The sequence below is a fragment of the Chrysochloris asiatica genome, unplaced genomic scaffold (genome assembly GCF_000296735.1).
Source record: "Chrysochloris asiatica unplaced genomic scaffold, ChrAsi1.0 scaffold00212, whole genome shotgun sequence".
Lineage (NCBI taxonomy): Eukaryota > Metazoa > Chordata > Mammalia > Afrosoricida > Chrysochloridae > Chrysochloris > Chrysochloris asiatica.
Genome location: NW_006408730.1, coordinates 1,852,753 through 1,870,643, shown reverse-complemented (window position 1 = coordinate 1,870,643; position 17,891 = coordinate 1,852,753). Strand labels below are relative to the sequence as shown.

At 38.7% G+C, this 17,891-nt stretch overlaps 1 protein-coding gene across 2 annotated transcripts in view; it reads right to left on the bottom strand.

The window, feature by feature from the left end:
• Positions 1-17,891, bottom strand: part of UNC80 (unc-80 homolog (C. elegans)) — a 306,407-nt gene that overhangs the window by 201,048 nt on the left and 87,468 nt on the right. For both annotated transcript variants that reach the window (XM_006872739.1, XM_006872738.1), the window contains exons 15-20: positions 16,258-16,405; positions 13,860-14,008; positions 11,620-11,786; positions 10,774-10,878; positions 4,298-4,512; positions 2,891-2,997 (exon numbers count right to left, since the gene is read on the bottom strand). In XM_006872739.1, coding sequence (XP_006872801.1) covers positions 2,891-2,997; positions 4,298-4,512; positions 10,774-10,878; positions 11,620-11,786; positions 13,860-14,008; positions 16,258-16,405 — 891 coding nt within the window. The remainder of the gene's footprint in view (positions 1-2,890; positions 2,998-4,297; positions 4,513-10,773; positions 10,879-11,619; positions 11,787-13,859; positions 14,009-16,257; positions 16,406-17,891) is intronic.

Below are 17,891 nucleotides of genomic sequence, written 5' to 3'. Positions count from 1 at the left end.
GTTATGTGTCCTGGAATCGGTTCCAACTCATAGTGACCCTGTACAGGGTTTCCGAGGCTGTAAATCTTTACGGGAGCAGAAAGCCTCATCTTTCTCCGGCGGAACAGCTGGTAGTTTCGAACTGCTGACCTTACGGTTCGCAGCCCAATTCGTAACCACTATGCTGCCAAAGAGTAGAGGACTGAAAACATTTACTGATGAAGATCAAAGAGCATAACGTTCAGTATGGATTGCATCTCAATGTAAACAAAACACAAATCCTTATCACTGGACCAATAAGCAACATTCTTATCAATGTAGAAAAGATTGAAGTTGTCAAGGACTTCATTCTTCTTGGATCAACTATCAACACTCATGGAAGCAGCAGTCAAGAAATCAAACAATGTATTGAATTAGGCAAATCTGCTGCACAAGACAGATTTTTCAAGTGTTGAAGAGCAAGGATGTCAGCTTGAGGACTAAGGTGTGCCTGACCAAGCCAATGTGTTTTCAATAACCTCATATGCATGTGAAAGCTAGACAATGAATAAGGAAGACCTTAGAAGAATTGATGCTTTTGAGTTATGGTGTTGGAAGAGAATACTGAAAGTGCCATGGGCTGCCAAAAGAACCAATAGATCTGTTTTGGAAGAAGTGCAGCCAGAGTGCTCCTTGGAGGCCAAGATGACCAAACTTCGTCTCTCATACCTCAGACATATTGTCAGGAGGGACCAGTCACTGGAGAAGGATATCATGTTTGGCAAGGTGGTGGGTCAGAGAAAAAGAGGAAGACCCCCAACGAGATGGATAGTCAAGTGGCAGCATAGATGGACTCAAGCATGGCAACAGTAGTGAGATTGGCCCAGGACCAGGCAGTGTTTCGTTCTGCTGTGCATAAGGTCACTATGAGTCCACACTGACTCGATGGCACCTAACAACAACAACATTATCAACATGCATGGAAGCAGCAGTCAAGATTTTAAATGATGTTTTGCATGAAGCAAATCTGCTTTAAAGTGTTATCTTTAAAGTGTTCAAGAGTAAAGGTGTCAATTTGAGGACTAAGGTGAGCCTGACACAAGCCGTATTTCCAATCAATTTATATGCATGTCAAAGCTGGTCAATGTATAAGGAAGACCATAGAAGAATCGATACAACTGAAATTATGGTGTTGGCAGAGAATAATGAAAGTATCTTGGAATGCCAGAAGAACAAACAAACTGGTTTTGGAAGAAGTGCTCCTAGAAAGCAATGGTGGTAAGATTTTGTCTCTTGGACAGTTGTCAGGAAAGACCAGTCCCTGGAGAAAGACATCATGCTTGGTAAAGTGGTTGTTGTCAAGTACCGTGGAGTCCATTCCGACTCATAGTGACCCTGCACAGGGTTTCTGAGGCTGCAAATCTTTACAGCAGCAGAAAGTCTCATCTTTCTCCTGCCGAACAACTGGTAGTTTTGAACTGCGATCCTTTTTAGCACCCCGATTCGTAACCACTATGCTACCAGAGCTCCTTTGGTAAAGTGGAGGGTCAGTAAAAAAGAAGACTCCTAATGAGATGGATTAACACTGTGGCAACAACAATGGACTTGAACATGACATTGTGAGGATGGCTCAGATCAGGCCATGTCTCATTCTATCATATACAGGGTACTATGAGTTGGAAGTGACTCAATGGCATTAACAACAATAACATGGCTGGGGTTAGATGTAACTTGATGGCAACTGTTGCTTTGGTTTGTGAGTTTTTTTTTAATAGCTGGGTTTATAGACTAATAGCTAGGCTATAGATTGAATACCAAGTAAATGGGCACACAAAAAATAATTTTCTGGACAATTGAAGTACTCCTAAAGTTTCATTTTAATGAACTTCAAACTTAAAACTATGATTTAAATCATATTCTTTTTTTTGTTAAACAAATAATACCACAATTGAAAATCAGAACAAAGTGTAGATAACTGTTAAACTATGTCCCTACCCCAGACATATACTGAAATACTAATTCAAAAACCTAAGAATATAACCTTATTTGGAAATATAAGCAGTTAAATTAATATGTGGTAATGCTGGGATAGGATGTATCCTAATCCTGTAATACTGGTGTCCTCAAGAAGAGAGAAGAAGAGACAGAAAAAAAGCGTAGAAGGGACAGATGCAGATGGAAGACGACCATGCGAAGGTGAGTCAGAGATGGGAGTTACGCTACCACAAGTCAAGGAAGGGATACCTGGGACTAGCAGAAGGTCCAAGAAGCAAAAAAAGGATTCCTTTGCTAGATAGAGCCTTCAGAGAGAAAAACACCATGTCAACACTTTGATTTTTCACATATGTGTTAAAAGTTAAGAGTAGCTGAAAAGTAATGCCTGTATACATCCGTTGTTGTTGTTGTTGTTGTTAAGTGCTGTCGAGTGGGTTCCAACCAATAGCAACCCTGTATAGGGTTTCCAAAGAGCAGCTGGTGAGCTTGAACTTCCAGCCTTGCAGTTCAAATGCCTTTGCAGTCTGGTGCATTGGCCCACGGTGTCACATCAGGTCTGCATTATTTTGGCCACATTTTTCCTTTTTCTTTCATTCTTAACATCAAAGTCTATTGTAGTCTACTGCTTAAATATTTAAATTTTTATTGCTCTTTTGTTGTTGTTGTTGTTAAGTGCTGTCAGTCAGCTCCAACTCATAGCAGCACTGTACAGTGTTTCTAAGCAGCAGCTAGTGGGTCAGAACCACCAACTCTATGGTTAGCAGTTCCATGTTTATCCTATATTGTCACACCAGGATGTTCTTTTAGGATATCCTTGAAACTTGAGAATTTCTTCAGCTCTCTTTTTTTTGTACTCTTCAGATGTTTGGCATTCTCAGCCCAGACTTTCTCTCTCAGTGACTCAAACATTCCCTTACATAAGTAATGTCCAGCTTACCTTGGAACTTTGCCTGATGATAGACAGGCGGTCTACAGAGCTGATGTCTAGGAGGTCCTCCACACCATCTGTCAAGCCCGAGAGGGAGGATCTTTTCAGCCAGTTTCCTATTTAAGAATTTTTTTTTAAATTAGACCATTATAGAATTTTTACCAAATGGATTAAAGCAGAAATGCCAGCATGTGTCCAACAAGCAATGAAGTTACATGGCTTGATAAAATCAGAAATGAAAACAAATTGCTTACAGTGTGCATGCTTTCAATCAAAATGTTGAGAAGTGGACAATAAAATTACATGAGTTGTCAGTGAGTAAACCAGAATCCACCTAGATATCCTAGACCACTTTCATATCTCCCATTAACTGCTCTTGCTTTTGCCTCATAAATATGTCTTAAGTTTGTCAGTTTCTCTCTACATCATCACTACTAGCCTAAACTACCATTATTTTTATCTGGTCTACTAGGGGAATTTTTATATGGTCTTCTTTGTCTACTCATGCCACCTCCAAAATGCCTTTCATGCAGGGATCCTTTACAAAAAGTTTGCCTGATCATGCTACTTCCTGTACAATATCCCATGCGGGCTATCTAGAGTTCTAGGATGAAGAGTGAGGTACTGGATCCGACCCCCAAGACCAAGTATGGTCTGGCACCTATTACTGTACCAACGTTATGCAGCTACTGTTCTCCTTGTTTCAGTGCTTCTATCCTGTAATACCTTTGCACATTTTATTGCTATTATCTGGAGTGTTGTCTTTTCCCTCCTTTCCCCAATTCTCCTCTTACTGAATGCCACTGTCTTCAGGAAGAGCTGAGGCCTGGCACCTTTTCCCCAACTACATCAGGTCTCATCATTGCATGCTTTAATAACACCAAGCTTTAAAAACCTCCTTCATAAAATTCATAGGCTGCAATCACACTTGTTGTTGTTAGGTGCTGTGGAGTCAATACCAACTCATAGTGACCCTGTATAGTCTTCGTGGGAGCAGAAAGCCTCATCTTTCTCCCGAGGAGCAGTTGGTAAACTTGAACCACTGACCTTGAGGTTAGCAGTCCAGTGCTTATCTTATAGGGCCACAACACTCCCATGCAACTATCTTAGTTGTATGATTATCTGTCTTAGTGACTGCCATCAAACTAGAGTGAAAGTTCAGTGAAGTAGGATGTCATGTAGTTTTGCTCACCATTTAATCTCTAAGGCCTATAATAGTGTTAGTACAAGGAGAGTCTCATATAGCAGTTCAATAAATATCAGCTAAAAAAAAGGAGTGAATGAATGAATCAGCCTGGTCCTTGGGACTTGAAGGCTTCCTCTTTCTCTCCTCTAGCACACACTGCTTTGTTTTGATAGTGAGTTGATTTAAGGATGTCGCATGAATAAGATATCCATAAATAAACACAGACATACTTTTACCTATGGGCAGTTTAAGCTTCTTCCGGAGGGAAATTCTACGAGACCGTGAGCGGGCACGCCGGTCAGAGGTGGTCCCTGAGTGAGCGGTGGTACATTCCGAAGTATCCGGCTCAGACTGGCTGCTGGTATCACTTGCTGCACTCTGGGATTTGAACATCTTGCGCCAGAAATCTTTTCGCCCCAAGTTACCCCCTTGCATTTGTTCATCACTATAAGCAAGCAGACGATCAGGTTACACATCTGACAACTTATGCTAAAATTCTCTTAGATTTCTTTTAATATCAAGCCAATGATATTTAGGCAAATCATGCAGAATCATCTTTGATGGATTGGTTTTGGGGAAGAATAAGGTGTGGGTGTGGAAGAAGGGAGCCAAGGCTGATTCTTTAAGTTCTTTTGAAAACAGTCGTCTTAGCTGTCAAATTTAGGTGATCAGGGGTTTTCAAACCTTAATAAAGTGATAAAATATTTTTTCAGGAATATGTGAATAAGTCATAATAGTAGAAGCACTTAAAGTGCCAGTAAATATTTAACAGTTTTTAAGCTCATGTATTGTACCTCACTCCCCATTCCCTACCCAGCACAGTATAAGACTAAATCGACTCATGTGACATAGTTGAATAATGAATATATGAAGTGTGATCACCATACTCAGGGAATGCACCATCCCACAGTCACTATGTTGAAGAAATTTAAATAGAGTTTAAAAAAAAAACAGCCTGACTCAATAGAATAAAAAAAAAAATACGGTCAAAGGAATTTTTAACTGAGACATTGGATAAAAGGAAAAATACAAGTAGCCAATAGTATGCATATTTAATCTCACTAGGAATCAAAAAAAGGTACAGTTCAGTTCTTATCATAACAGAGAGTGGTGTTGTTGTTAAGTACCAGTTCTGACTCATAATACTCCTGTACAGGGTTTCCAAAGAGAGGCTGGTGTGTTTGAACCACTGACTTTACGGTTAGCAGTCCAGTACTTATCCAACAGCACCACGCTAGAACTCCTATCAGAGATTGTTGTGTTGTTTTTGTTGTTAAGTACTGTAGAGTCGGTTCCGACTCATGGTGACCCTGTACAGGGTTTCCGAGACTGTAAATCTTTACGGGAGCAGAAAGCCTCATCTTTCTCCCACGGAACAGCTGGTAGTTTCGAACTGCCAACCTTGAGGTTAGCAGCCCGATTTGTAACCACTACGAATAGGAAATACGAAAGCAATGGCTACTCTTCTACTGCCGGTGATATGAACGAAAGATTCAACTTTTCTAGAGGTAATTTATTTATATATCATCTAACACTTTTTTTTTTTTAATCTGTACAATTGACAGAGAAATTCAACTTCTAGGAAATTATCTTAAGAAAATAATAGGATAAAAATATTAAGATGTAGATACAAAAAAGTTCAAATACTCATGAGAAATGACTGGTCAACTGAAATACTGGAAACAATCCAAATGTTCAACTTTAGAGAACCAGTTGAATAAAAATCATGGAGCTTATTTATGATACCATATGCTACCATAATAGTAATTAGAGTTGTATTTTAGGAAATAATTGATACAGGCCATTTTCATGATATGTCGCAAAGTTAAAAGAAAAGGATGCAATGATTTAAACAGGGTGACAAGATTCATTTTTTTGAAAGTACACATGTAAATGTGTAAGTGAGGGTTTGTGTGTGTATATTCTCAATAATGCAGCCAACATAACATACTAAACACAGTGATTGCCTCTAGTTGGTGGTATTCAGATTTTAAAATTATTTTCCTTTATACTTTACTGTGCTTTCTACATTTGTCATTGTAAGCAACTTAGTGATTTAGAAAAAAAGGGATACAGAAAATACTCTAGTAGCACATGATAACATATACTTATGGAATTGTAGGTAATGATTTGCTTTTAAGCTTTGGGAATGAATCTGGAGTCGATTCCAAATGCTACAGTACTGTGCAAATCATCCACTTTCTAGAGAATTTACCTTTTATCTCTCAAAATCTCACTTGCTTACTAAATATCCCTTAAATTCTTATTCCATACCAGGAATCCTATTTATCAAATATAGTATCAATTTAAATTGGCTTTCTAGAATTTGATTTCTCAGCTACTTACCCTCAAATGATCACAAAGTATGAGTCATTTCTCACCTTTGGGAATGTGTGATACAAGACGAGGGGATGACTACATTCTTTGAATAGAAAAACATCTAGGGAAACTATCATTTATCAGCTTTTCTCAGTAAAATGCTTTATCAGCTTTAGCCAATGGATGTGTATCAATAATGAATTTCAGAGAAATGAGCACAGAGCACTGTTTTTGATAGTACTCAGTTAATGTAGCTTCTCTCTAGAGAAAAATGACAGAAAGAGAAGGGTAGAGGAGGAAACAAAGAGCAGCTAGAGTGGAGGCCAGGATCTAACAATCAAAATAAACATCCAGCTCTCTCCAGTGCTGAACCAAGGACATTTGGCAGGCCCACCTCCTGGGCTCCCTTAGATCAGGCAATAGATCCATATTTGACATTCTAGCACATCCCTCCAGGTGGAAATACTTACGCAGAGGCATATTATAACATGCATCTTCACTCAAGGAAAAACACCAGACATGCCCTAAATTCTGAGAAATCACCCAGTGTTCATGGAACACTGAACAAAGAGAATTATTACAGAATCTAAAAAACTTTATCTACAAACATAAGTGATCTTATTTTTTACATCTGGCTTTCCATTAGATATTTCTTATTTTTCAGGTTAGTTAAAAAGTTGCTGGTATTAGTTTTGAGGAAAAATAATTCTTTCTTTTTTGGATAGATTTTTCTGGGTGTAAAACGCTTTAAGCAGTCTTGCCGACATCCAGCTACAGAACTTGCCTTTCACATTATTTTATTTTTCTCTAGACGATATATTTGAATTTTTACTATGTGTTTTCAAGATTCCTAAAAGGAAAAACAAAATTTTAATTTTGATAAAGAAAATAAAGACAACAAATATTATAGACTTAATGATAACCTGATTAACTCCATCATTTCATTTACTCATTCATTCATTCATTTGTGAAATAAATATTAAGTTCATAGTATAGACCATGCCTCATCTAGGTATTGAATTGATGTTGTTGCAGGCTGCCTTACAGTCAGTTACTGACTCATGGCGACCCCATGTTACCTAGTTCTGCACTATCCACATAGTTAGTGGCGGGTGGAAACCTTGTGATCCATAGCATTCTCACTGGCTAATTTTTGAAAATAGATTAACATGTCTTTCTTCCCAATCCATTTCACTCCAAAATCCTCACTGAAATCTGTTTGACATCATTAACAATATGCAAATGCAAATTCCCACTGACAGATGGTGGTGACTTAGCATGAGGTACATTGGCTGGGAATTGAACCTTACATGGAAAGCAACAATTTTAACATTGATTATCAATATTCCCTCTTTGGAGTTAGAAAGCACCCAAACCCACTGTCATTGAGCCACTTTTTTTTTTTTTAATGTTTTATTGTGAGTTATAAATAATTTACATGGGAGAACATTAGCTTTACATTCATCCTATCATATATCGTTTCATTGCCATGGTTACAGTCCCCTCCATGCATCATCAACCAACCAAAGGATATACACTGCAAGCCTGCCCCCCTCCTCCTGGTCATCAACACACAGCCCCTCTCCCTCTCTGGGTCTAGAGTGCCCAGCCACTCCATCTGCCCACATCATCATCTCTTCTTCCATCTCTGGTCTCACTGTTTCTCTGGGTAGGGTCCCGCACTCCACTCTTCTCCCTTGATGATCCCAGAGACCTCTGGTCCTAGACTGCAGTCAATCACTCCCCTCGTTGCTACAAAATGTCTACCTTTACATTTCCAACCCTCACAAGCAGTCCTGATAATAAGAGACCCATCCGCATTTCATTTCATCAGCCCCACCTAGACAGATTGAATACTACTCAGTGGACATTCTACCTTCCTTCACACCCTCTGGATCTAGGTTCCCTCTTGAAAGCTTGTAAGTCAGTCACTTCTTGCCTTTGTAGCTCCCTCCCCCCACCCCCCATTTTGGGTAGCCAATGTCCAAGTTGCCCATCCCTGTCTACTCTGTGTATGAAGAGGGTGGGAATGATCTTTGCTGTAAAGATTTTTTCCCTCTTTTGAGCTACTGCATCCATAGGTGTAGGTCAAGCTCATCAAATTGTATCAGATTACTCTTTTTTTTCCTCTTCTTTCTTCTTCTAGTCGAGTTCTGATCATCCAGCCATTGAAGCCAGGTAAAGTGGATATAATCTGCAAGTGTGGGTGTTCTTGTGCATATGCCCACTCTTCTTATCAGCTGGACGTTTCTCTCTCCACTCTAGTCCTCTGTGGCTATGTCACTGACTTGGGCCCAAGAGTCCCCAGGTCTTGCCACACTGCTGGTCAACCAGGTCTCTACCCGGGTTCACAGGAGTCTATTGAACGTTGTAGGCTTAACTCACAGCTTCATTGCTGTTTTACCCTCACTTACCCTTATGGTTGACCAACATGGTGTATTTTCATTGAGTCTTAGTCTTAGAAGGGGGTTTGCCCTGAGGCGACCTGACCACTTGCCTTGATGTCTTCTGGGCGAGCAACTTGCTTGTTCTTGGAGTAGTCAGTCGGTCTGCCTCTATTGTTTTGTATTTTTCCTGTCGGTCTTTCTTTCAAGAAGTATCTTCTGTTTTTCTAGACATTCCAGGCTGGTCTGCTTGTCCTTTCAAGTGGAAATTTCCCACCTCAGAAGATTCTGGATTCAGATCAGGATTCCACCTATGGTCTTATGCAATGCAGAGGCTCCATAGGATGCCTCCTTCACTGGGCATTTTGTAGCCCCATTTTAAGTATTCCAATCAGTTATAGGCAGAAGACAGACTTATAAGCTTTCTACGGTGATATTTCTGGCTATTCCTTTCTCTCCCCTTCAAGTGTCTATTTTATTATGGTATGCCAGGGAAACCAAGATTCCAAAGATAACCAAGCATCTTAACATTATTTCCCCCCTTTTGCCCATTCCAACCATGTCTCAATCCCTGTATCCCAGAGCCCTGTTGTTCCAAGGTTATGCATATATCATTTTTTACCTCTGTCCCAATTAGCCCATGCAAACCTACCGAATTGTTTTCCCATTCACCTTGTTCTTCCATACCCCTCACCCTTCTTGTGTATTGCCCCTCTCCCTAGCACCCAAACTATCCTGTGTCTATTCCCTACCCTGTGTCATTGAGCCACCTTTGACTCATATTGACTCCGTAGAGGATTTCTGAGGCTCTAAATCTTTATGGAAATGGAAAGCCACATCTTTCTTTCTTGGAGCAGGCTGGTGGGTTTGAACTTCTGACCTTGATGCTAGCAGCCCAGTGCTTATCTTACAGTTCCACAAGGGCTCCTTATTGGAGTTATAATGGTAAATAAAAACTGCAGAGTCCTTGACCTCGTGGATTTGATTTACTTTCCCCTTGATATTCTCCACCAGTTAGAAGCAATCACTAAGATTTTGAAGTCCTACAAGAACTGTGTGCTTTTGTTCTTTAGAAGGATTTGTTGGTTGTGAATTACAGAGGTCTTGTTGAATGACTACGCATTTCTCTGGTTTTATTTTCCTGAATACAGAGAGGAGATACCCATGATGCCTAGACTACTTCTAGGACTTTGTTGAAGGACAATCATTTAATACTGGAAAAGGGTTTTGAGAAGTGAAATTATATACTTAATATAATGTTTATGCTTAAATGATTGTACCACTTGCAAATAAATAACTGACCATATATTTATTGCCTAAAATAACCCTCACATTTTCTGAGGGCACTAATTACAGACGTTTTTCTTTTTGTCAATACAGAAAGTGGATGTAAACTCATATTAGAGAACACTGGAATGGATCTCAGGAAAAGGCCAAGGTGAAAAGAGATAGGATCAGTATTAAAGTGAGAACTGGTCAGTAAAATAGCTTTTCTGATTTTTTTTAAGTAAAGCATCATTAGGCACATTGACAGCCATTTAATATTTATTTTTAGAAGGATTTATAAGCAAGAAAGTGGATGGCATTTCTACTCTATCTCATATTTATTATTATTAAGTTCCAACTCATAGCAACCTGTATAGGGTTTCTGAGGAGCAGCTGGTGAATTTGAACTGCTGATCTTGTGGTTAGAAGTCCAGTGTTTATCCCATAGTACCACACCAGCACTCCTCCATCTCATATAGATGTTATTTTTTTTAAAATGTATTTTCAGGAGTGATCATGAAAACAGAAGTGGGGAAGAGATGACGGTGAAAAGTGCAGTTAGGGAAACTCTTCATATAAACAACAAAGTTGGTTATTTTTGTTTTGGGCTTAGAGAGAATAATGACATTGGAAATGCAAAGTCAAAGACAGGAGCAAAGCAAAGTTTGGAAAATAGAATGTCTCCCAGTGGGAAGTGTTCCACCCACTGAATGGAGATAAAAATCAACGCTACTTACTGCTCTGGAGTCTGGGAGGGGCGTCCTGACATGAAGCTGCTGCGACACTCCTCAGGTGCAGAGGATGATGCCTGGCCTTTATCCACAACACTTCCTGCCTCTGACCTATCAAAAAGTGCATTCCACCAATCACATCAGAACAGGACAAACAGACTGGCTGCCATTGTCAATACTTAACTAATACTTCATGAAGGAAAATACTCTGCTTTATACAACCTTCCTGGCTCACAAACTCTATTTCACCATGAATCTATATTTAGAAATTTTATACCCTACCTTTTGATTTATATCCTACCCTTCAGCCTCTTGGCTAAACAATGTCATATGTATTACAAGATAGTCATTTAAAATCCCTGCAAGAGGGATTTTAAATGTAGGAGTTTCTTTATATCTTTGTAAGTAACATTTACTTATAGTATGCATAGAGCCCATTCAGATTTACTAGAAGGATAAACAAGGCCCTGCTTTGCAATTTTTCTTTTGTCACATTTAAAACATCACTTACTAAATGATATAATATGGAATTGGTAATTGCTTTTCCTATCTGGAAAAAAAAAAGACTGTATAGAAATGCCTAATACACAAGCAACATTTTACCATATTATTAAGAGCTATGCAATGGAGTTAAGTATATATGAAAGTTAGAGCACAACCAGCTTCTACAGAAATGATACTCATTTGAGAGCAAACTCACTCTTTGTCTAAGAGGTAGCTTGACCACCATACGATGACACTTCATCCCTTCCCTGAAGTTACAGCATGTGGAGAACCACAAGGACAGTAAACAGAAAATTATGATCTACTGGTCTAAGGCAAACACAAAATTCAGAGAGCTAGGTCTCCAACCTTTTACTGCCTGCGAGCTTAGATTCCTGTTCATTCTCTTCCACTTTTTTCCCTGGTGCTAATTTCTCTGCACTGTCAAGCAAAGCACTGAGAGCCACTCTTCTGAAGACATTCCCATGAGCTTCTTTGATAAACTGGACCAGCTGGCGAATGTCACAATACAGCCCCTGTTTGGAGGCAAGAAGAAATTTGAGAAAAGAATGATCGTGGTGTGATCATATTGTTTTCACGGGAATAAAGAATGAAGACAATTCCTTTGGCTTAAAGAAGTACTGGATTTCAAAAGGGCGCAATTTACTACAGATGAAACCAGTGATATACTGCCTTTATATTATTCCTGTAGAAACATTACCAAAAACCTTGTCTGTCATCCTTAGTATTAAAAGGATGGTTACCATGCTTCACATTCAGAAAGTTGACTGCCATTAGAAAGACATCAGTTTACATTTCTAAGCTTTGGATTCTCAATCTTTAATTTTCTTTCTTACTTTTGACTTCTGAAGAAATGCCTGTAAAAGAAAAGGAGTCAGAATGGTTTTTAGACCTGAGATTTCAGTGTCGGTTTAGCTTCTCCAAGTTTTCTCCATTACAAAGTTAAAATATGTTAAGTCCTCCAGACATTTCTAACAAAGCCTGATCATTCAAAAGATGATAGATTTTGCTGGTTGGATTTATCAAATAATATGTACGTTGCAGCCCATTTGAACATGAACTTGATTTAAGATTACGTAGGGCTATTTAAACAAATACATTGGTGAATAAATATTTTAAATATATATACAGTTTTTTTTTATACTGAATTTTTACCTAATATTTCCTCTTTCACTCTTTACAAAAGTAGTTACTGCATTCTTTGCCTTAGGAGAGCTTTGCAATAAATCAGAATGTAGACTCCTAAAAGAAAGCCACTTACCATGATGGCTTGGGTTTTCAAAACCTAAAACCACTGGGACAGTTATGATCCCTAGGAAGAGTGAAAGACCACCGAATAACATGGAGAGCATGACCTTTGGGCTCTGTGGCAAGCAGGGCCTTCTGCCCTCCATGTTGCTCTTTGGTAGCTTATCCAGGAAGGGGCAGGACCCCAAAGATTCAAGTTTCCAGACCCACAAGAGGGTGCTGATTTCCAAGCATGCAGGAGAAAGCACTGTGGACATAACAGGTGTGGACAGATGATTGAGACTTGGGGAGTACCCCTAAACTTAAGGTGAAATGTAAGACTTAGGCATCTTTGCAGTACTTTGTGATGAGGGAGACATCAAGAATGACTGAGGCTTAATTTCTAGTCATTCTGGTAGGCAGGGGTTTCAAAGTCAAATTTAAGATGATTTAAAGAAAATTAAGAAATACAGGATTTCTTCTAGATCTGAGTTTGTGAATTGAGATTAATAAACACTCATATCTTTATCATCAACTTGTCAGGTTACTACTTGCCATGAGAAAATGGCTCCCGTGTTATACTTAAACTTCAAGCAGTTTTGTTTGGGATTTTGCTCTGTTTACATCAAGTTAAGTGAATGGTTTCAAGGGTTTAGAATACATTAGAAAGTTGTTTCCTTGATTTAGCTTAGCATAGCATACATACAAATGGTCTGATTTCTGCATCGGAGTCATAATATATAACAAATTGGTAATATAAAGACTCCTTTACTAACTAGGGGTATCTGAATTCATCTATTCATGTCAGATTTGGTAGCCTTAATCTACATTTTAATATTCCCAACCACAGTCTCCTTGGTAGCAATTAATCACTAACCTTCTATAGCTTGGTTTCCACCCACACTATTTGTGGCTTCAGTGGTTTAATTAACACAGGCTTTTATAAAGTTTGGCTGGAAGATTACAGGGCTCAGTAAAAGAAAACAAAAACAGTTTCGGCAATACATTTGCATTACATTTTTAAAGTAAACATGGTTTTAAATGACACTTAGTATAATGCTCTAATATATTTTATGAGCAAACCTATTAAGCTCTAGCACTTTCTTTATGAAGAGCTCAAATTACCTGGCAATTTTTCCACAAGCCATCACAAAAACACAGAGATGACTAAGAGCAATAAGTTAATTTTGATGAGTGAAAAAGGAGGAAAGTGTTGGTAAAGCTTCACTGTATGTTATTAGTGACATAGGGAAAAATAGATATTTTAACTTTGAAGTGCAGTATTTCAGTCTCCAATGACACTTCCTTTTCTCCCAATGGGGACTGAGAACTCCTGTGGGAAGAAAAGGTGAGCTTCTCACCAGGTTCTCTGGACTGTGCAGTTCATGTGTGGTTGAAGCGCAGCGTGTGATGAGGGACTTAAACATGGCACTGACGATTATGCCTTCCACATTTTGGGCTATGGATTTGTTGTCCACAGTGGTGAAGTTATTTCCAAACCCAGCCTTGTCTGGAATGCAAATTTACATATTAAAAACAGTCTTTCCATTTGGTTATGCAGTTTAAAGGAATAGTGAATTACTTGACATCCAGGAATTAACGAAAGGCTAGAGAAAAATAAAAACCAGAGGATTAAAAACACCCCCCACATTGACTAATCTCTAGGTGGGTTTAAGCATACATGAGCCATGTTCTCGTTCAGGGTCTTTAATATGACGTATTCCATTTCGTTTGTGGAATGTTTCAACTGATAAATCTTTGCAATGAAAGGGGTAATCCACAGTTGACTTTAAAAAAGACTTTTAGATCTAGAGTTTGTTTTGTTTCATTTTTTAAGGTGATTTCTTAAAGAAAAAAAAAAGAGAATAATTTACTAAATGGCCTGTCATTGACTAAAATTTATGGTAGAGGAATGCAGTTTCTTCAGTGGGAATAGTTCAGTTTATCAGGAATAGAATGAGGTTGGGTTGACCAGGTGAACTTGATTCCAAGAGGGAAGAGTCTAAGATGGAATCCTGCAGGGCACTTACATAGGCATTGGGAAGGTAAAGGGCACTGGCTCTTGCCAAGATCTGCCCAGCACTCTCAGAGACGCCCTTACAGAGAGGGAAAGCATACAAAGCTACCTTCTTCTAACTCTCATGGATGTGAAGTGCTGAGGCCTTGTGCCATCACCCTCTGTGGCATTTTATGCCAGTTTTCCACACATCTATGGATACAACAGGGGTTCTGGGACCTTGCTAGAAGTTTCCTTGTGGCTTGTGAGCTACTTCTGGGTTTTGTTGAAGGACACGTGCAACTCCAAGGTTGATCAGATGGAACGTGTACCTGTCTTATTTTCTGTGACCCAAGTCTCAAGACTCCCTGGAGGAATTCAGTACATTCAAGTTATATGAACTTTATTATGAATGTCTCATTGACTGGGGCAGGAGACGGGTGATTATTTTTACATTTTACATGATAAAAATAATATGCTCTATTCTATGCTTATCTTTTCTATCTGAAATGGCTTAGAAAGACAAAAAAGTCATTAGTTTATAATCATGAATTTCTCTTATAGTGTCTCATTTAATTCATTATTTTTAAACTTATAGTGATCTTGGTTTAAAATATCTCTGATAACACAAATTGAATCTCTCATGGGTTCCCTAGAGCAGTGTTTTCTTTTCATGTGATAGCCAAACAATAAAACCTGAGGTAAACACAAGAAAATGACTCCTACACCTATCAAATACATTTCCACTATAAATTAATCAGCCACTATCATGCACCATGCATTATACAAACAATAAAAGTCTGTACTCTAATTAGATTGTTTATCTTATTCAACTCAGGCTTCATGCATCACTTTCATTTCATGATTGCATTGGCATTCAAGCAGCATTTGAGGTGTTCAGCATTCAGTTTATTATAGATGCAACTGGCATTCACTGGTCTCCCCACTGCAATGTGGGTTTTTATTCTCATAACTTTATTAAAGTCATGAAGATATAACTAGATTGTGGGTCTATCTATAGATGCAGCTGCCGGTCTTTAAAATTTCAGAACATACATAGACGTGCATATCACGTCTATTATTATGTTTGTATGTATTATTTTTTTGTATATATTATTATGTTTGTATGTATTATTATTATGTTTGTCGTTGTTGTTGTTGAGTGCTGTCGAGTCAGTTCCAACTCACAGTGACCTTTTACAGGGTTTCTGAGGCTTTAAATCTTCACAGGAGCAGAAAGCCTGATCTTTCTCCATGGAGCAGCTGGCAGGATTGAACCACATACCTATTGTTTTGTGGTCTAGTGCTTATATATGAAGCCACCATAGGCATTTGAATTTTTGCTTTATTTATTGTTTTATTTTATGGAAAAAGTTGCCAGTCATTTTGCCTGGCAAATAATAGTCCCTAATCTCCCACTTGCTGAACTAGTGAATCTACACCATTAGTCCCTTGATTTCTACCTTAGTTGTCATATAGCAGAATGTCATCTCATGAGTAGTAAAGAGAGGGGATACAGGCAAGGAAGCCACAACTATTGCCAAATTTCCACTTTCTGAGGTAAGTTCTTAGAAAGCTTAAAAAATGTTTCATCAAAACTGATGTAAAAGATTTTTTCACTTATATTCTATTACACATGCACACCCACACTCATACGGGCATTTCCCGCTAAATTCTATGCACAAAAATTCAGTGTGACTACAAAATACTATCTGCTCTATCTGACAACTATTTCTCAATAAGTCAGGTTCGGTTTTACTTACTGTCAGTAACTGGCTCCATACAAAATCCTAGCAAAGCATGCAAGAAGTCCACTACATTATTAAGTGAGTCCTTGTTCACATAATCCCTCATGGTTTGTCGGAACTGCATTTTATCTAGCTTGTAGAGCTTAGTGAGGCAGTTCTGGGCCTGCAATGAAGGAAGAAAAGTGAAAAAGTCACAAGTACCAGCTTAAACGACAGGCATCATTAGTCTGAGACAATTACAAGTTTCAGATGGCAAAGACCTTCATCCATCCCAGGCACCTAGTACCAGTCAAATCTATGGACCCCTCTTGTTGAATAGGAAGAGGGCAGAGGGAGATCAGTAAGTAGGAGAGAGTTAGTTTACTCTGAGGCCTGCTCCTCCAGAAACACCCAAAGCCAAGGTCTAATGGTGGTCCCAGAAGTTCAGTGTTGTCACCAAACTCAAGATTTTAAGGAAAAAGCTCAAAACATCAAATTTAGATAAATGATATGATTGGAAATCCAAGTTTAGAAAACTTCAAAGGCTTTGTGCAGTGGGGAGAAGCATAACACTCTTATGCTTAGTCACTTGGAAATTAAGCAGAATTAATGGTGGGATACTGTAGGATAAACACTGGACTGCAAAGTAGATTTCAACCGCAATGTTGGCAGTTCAAACTCCCTTTATAGGGTCACTGAATCAACAACCATGGTGAGGGAGGAGTGCATGGGAAATGGTTATCTAGTGTCTTCTTAGATAGGCAGGAAGGAAAGGTCCTTGAAACATTTCAGAGATTAAAAATCCAGTTATCAGGACAAATCGATTTTGTTTATTCACCTATGTGCATGCATTTGAATAGGAAAGTATGGCATTTAAATAGAAATTGGCTTAATAGATATAAAAATAAAGTTGCCATTAGTAGCAGTGTAGGATAAAGCACTAGACAGCATGGTCAGTTTGAACCACAAGGTCAGTGGTTCAAATGGACCAGCCGCTCCTTGGAAACCCTTTACAGAGTCGTTATGAGTTGGAACCAACTCGACAGCACTTAACAACAATACTCAGCAAACAATTTTGTCATATGGCAAAGGGGAAGAGAATATTTCCAATTGTGGATAACCAGATGTGGAGTCAGATTAGATTAAACATCTACTGAGAATTGGTATTGTGTTGATGGAGCCTTAATTGTGGCCCCAAAGAAAACTTGTTTTGACAAATAAAGACCAAAAGGGAAATTCTTGAAAGTACTGAGGGGACAGGGGTGTTAGTTATTATACATGACTGCAACTTGGAATCAGAAGAGACTTCTTACTATATAGCCTTGTTATAATCTCTTATATTTCTATCAAAGTGTCAGATAGATTGCTATCTTGGTGTTTCCAACTTCTACAGACCCTATAGAACATAGTACAACTGTGCCATAGGCTGGAAAACATGGTCTTGGTGGTTAAAATCATACTGAAAATTGCGTGATAGAATTTTGCAAGACCAATGGCTTATTCACTACAAATACCCTTTTTCAATGACATAAATGGACTTTGCTTGATAGACATACAGGAATCAATCAATTGTTGTTGTTAGGTGCCATCAAGTTGGTACTGACTCCCAGTGACCTTATGTACAGCAGAACAAAACACTGCCCGATCCTGGGCCAACCTCACTATTGTTG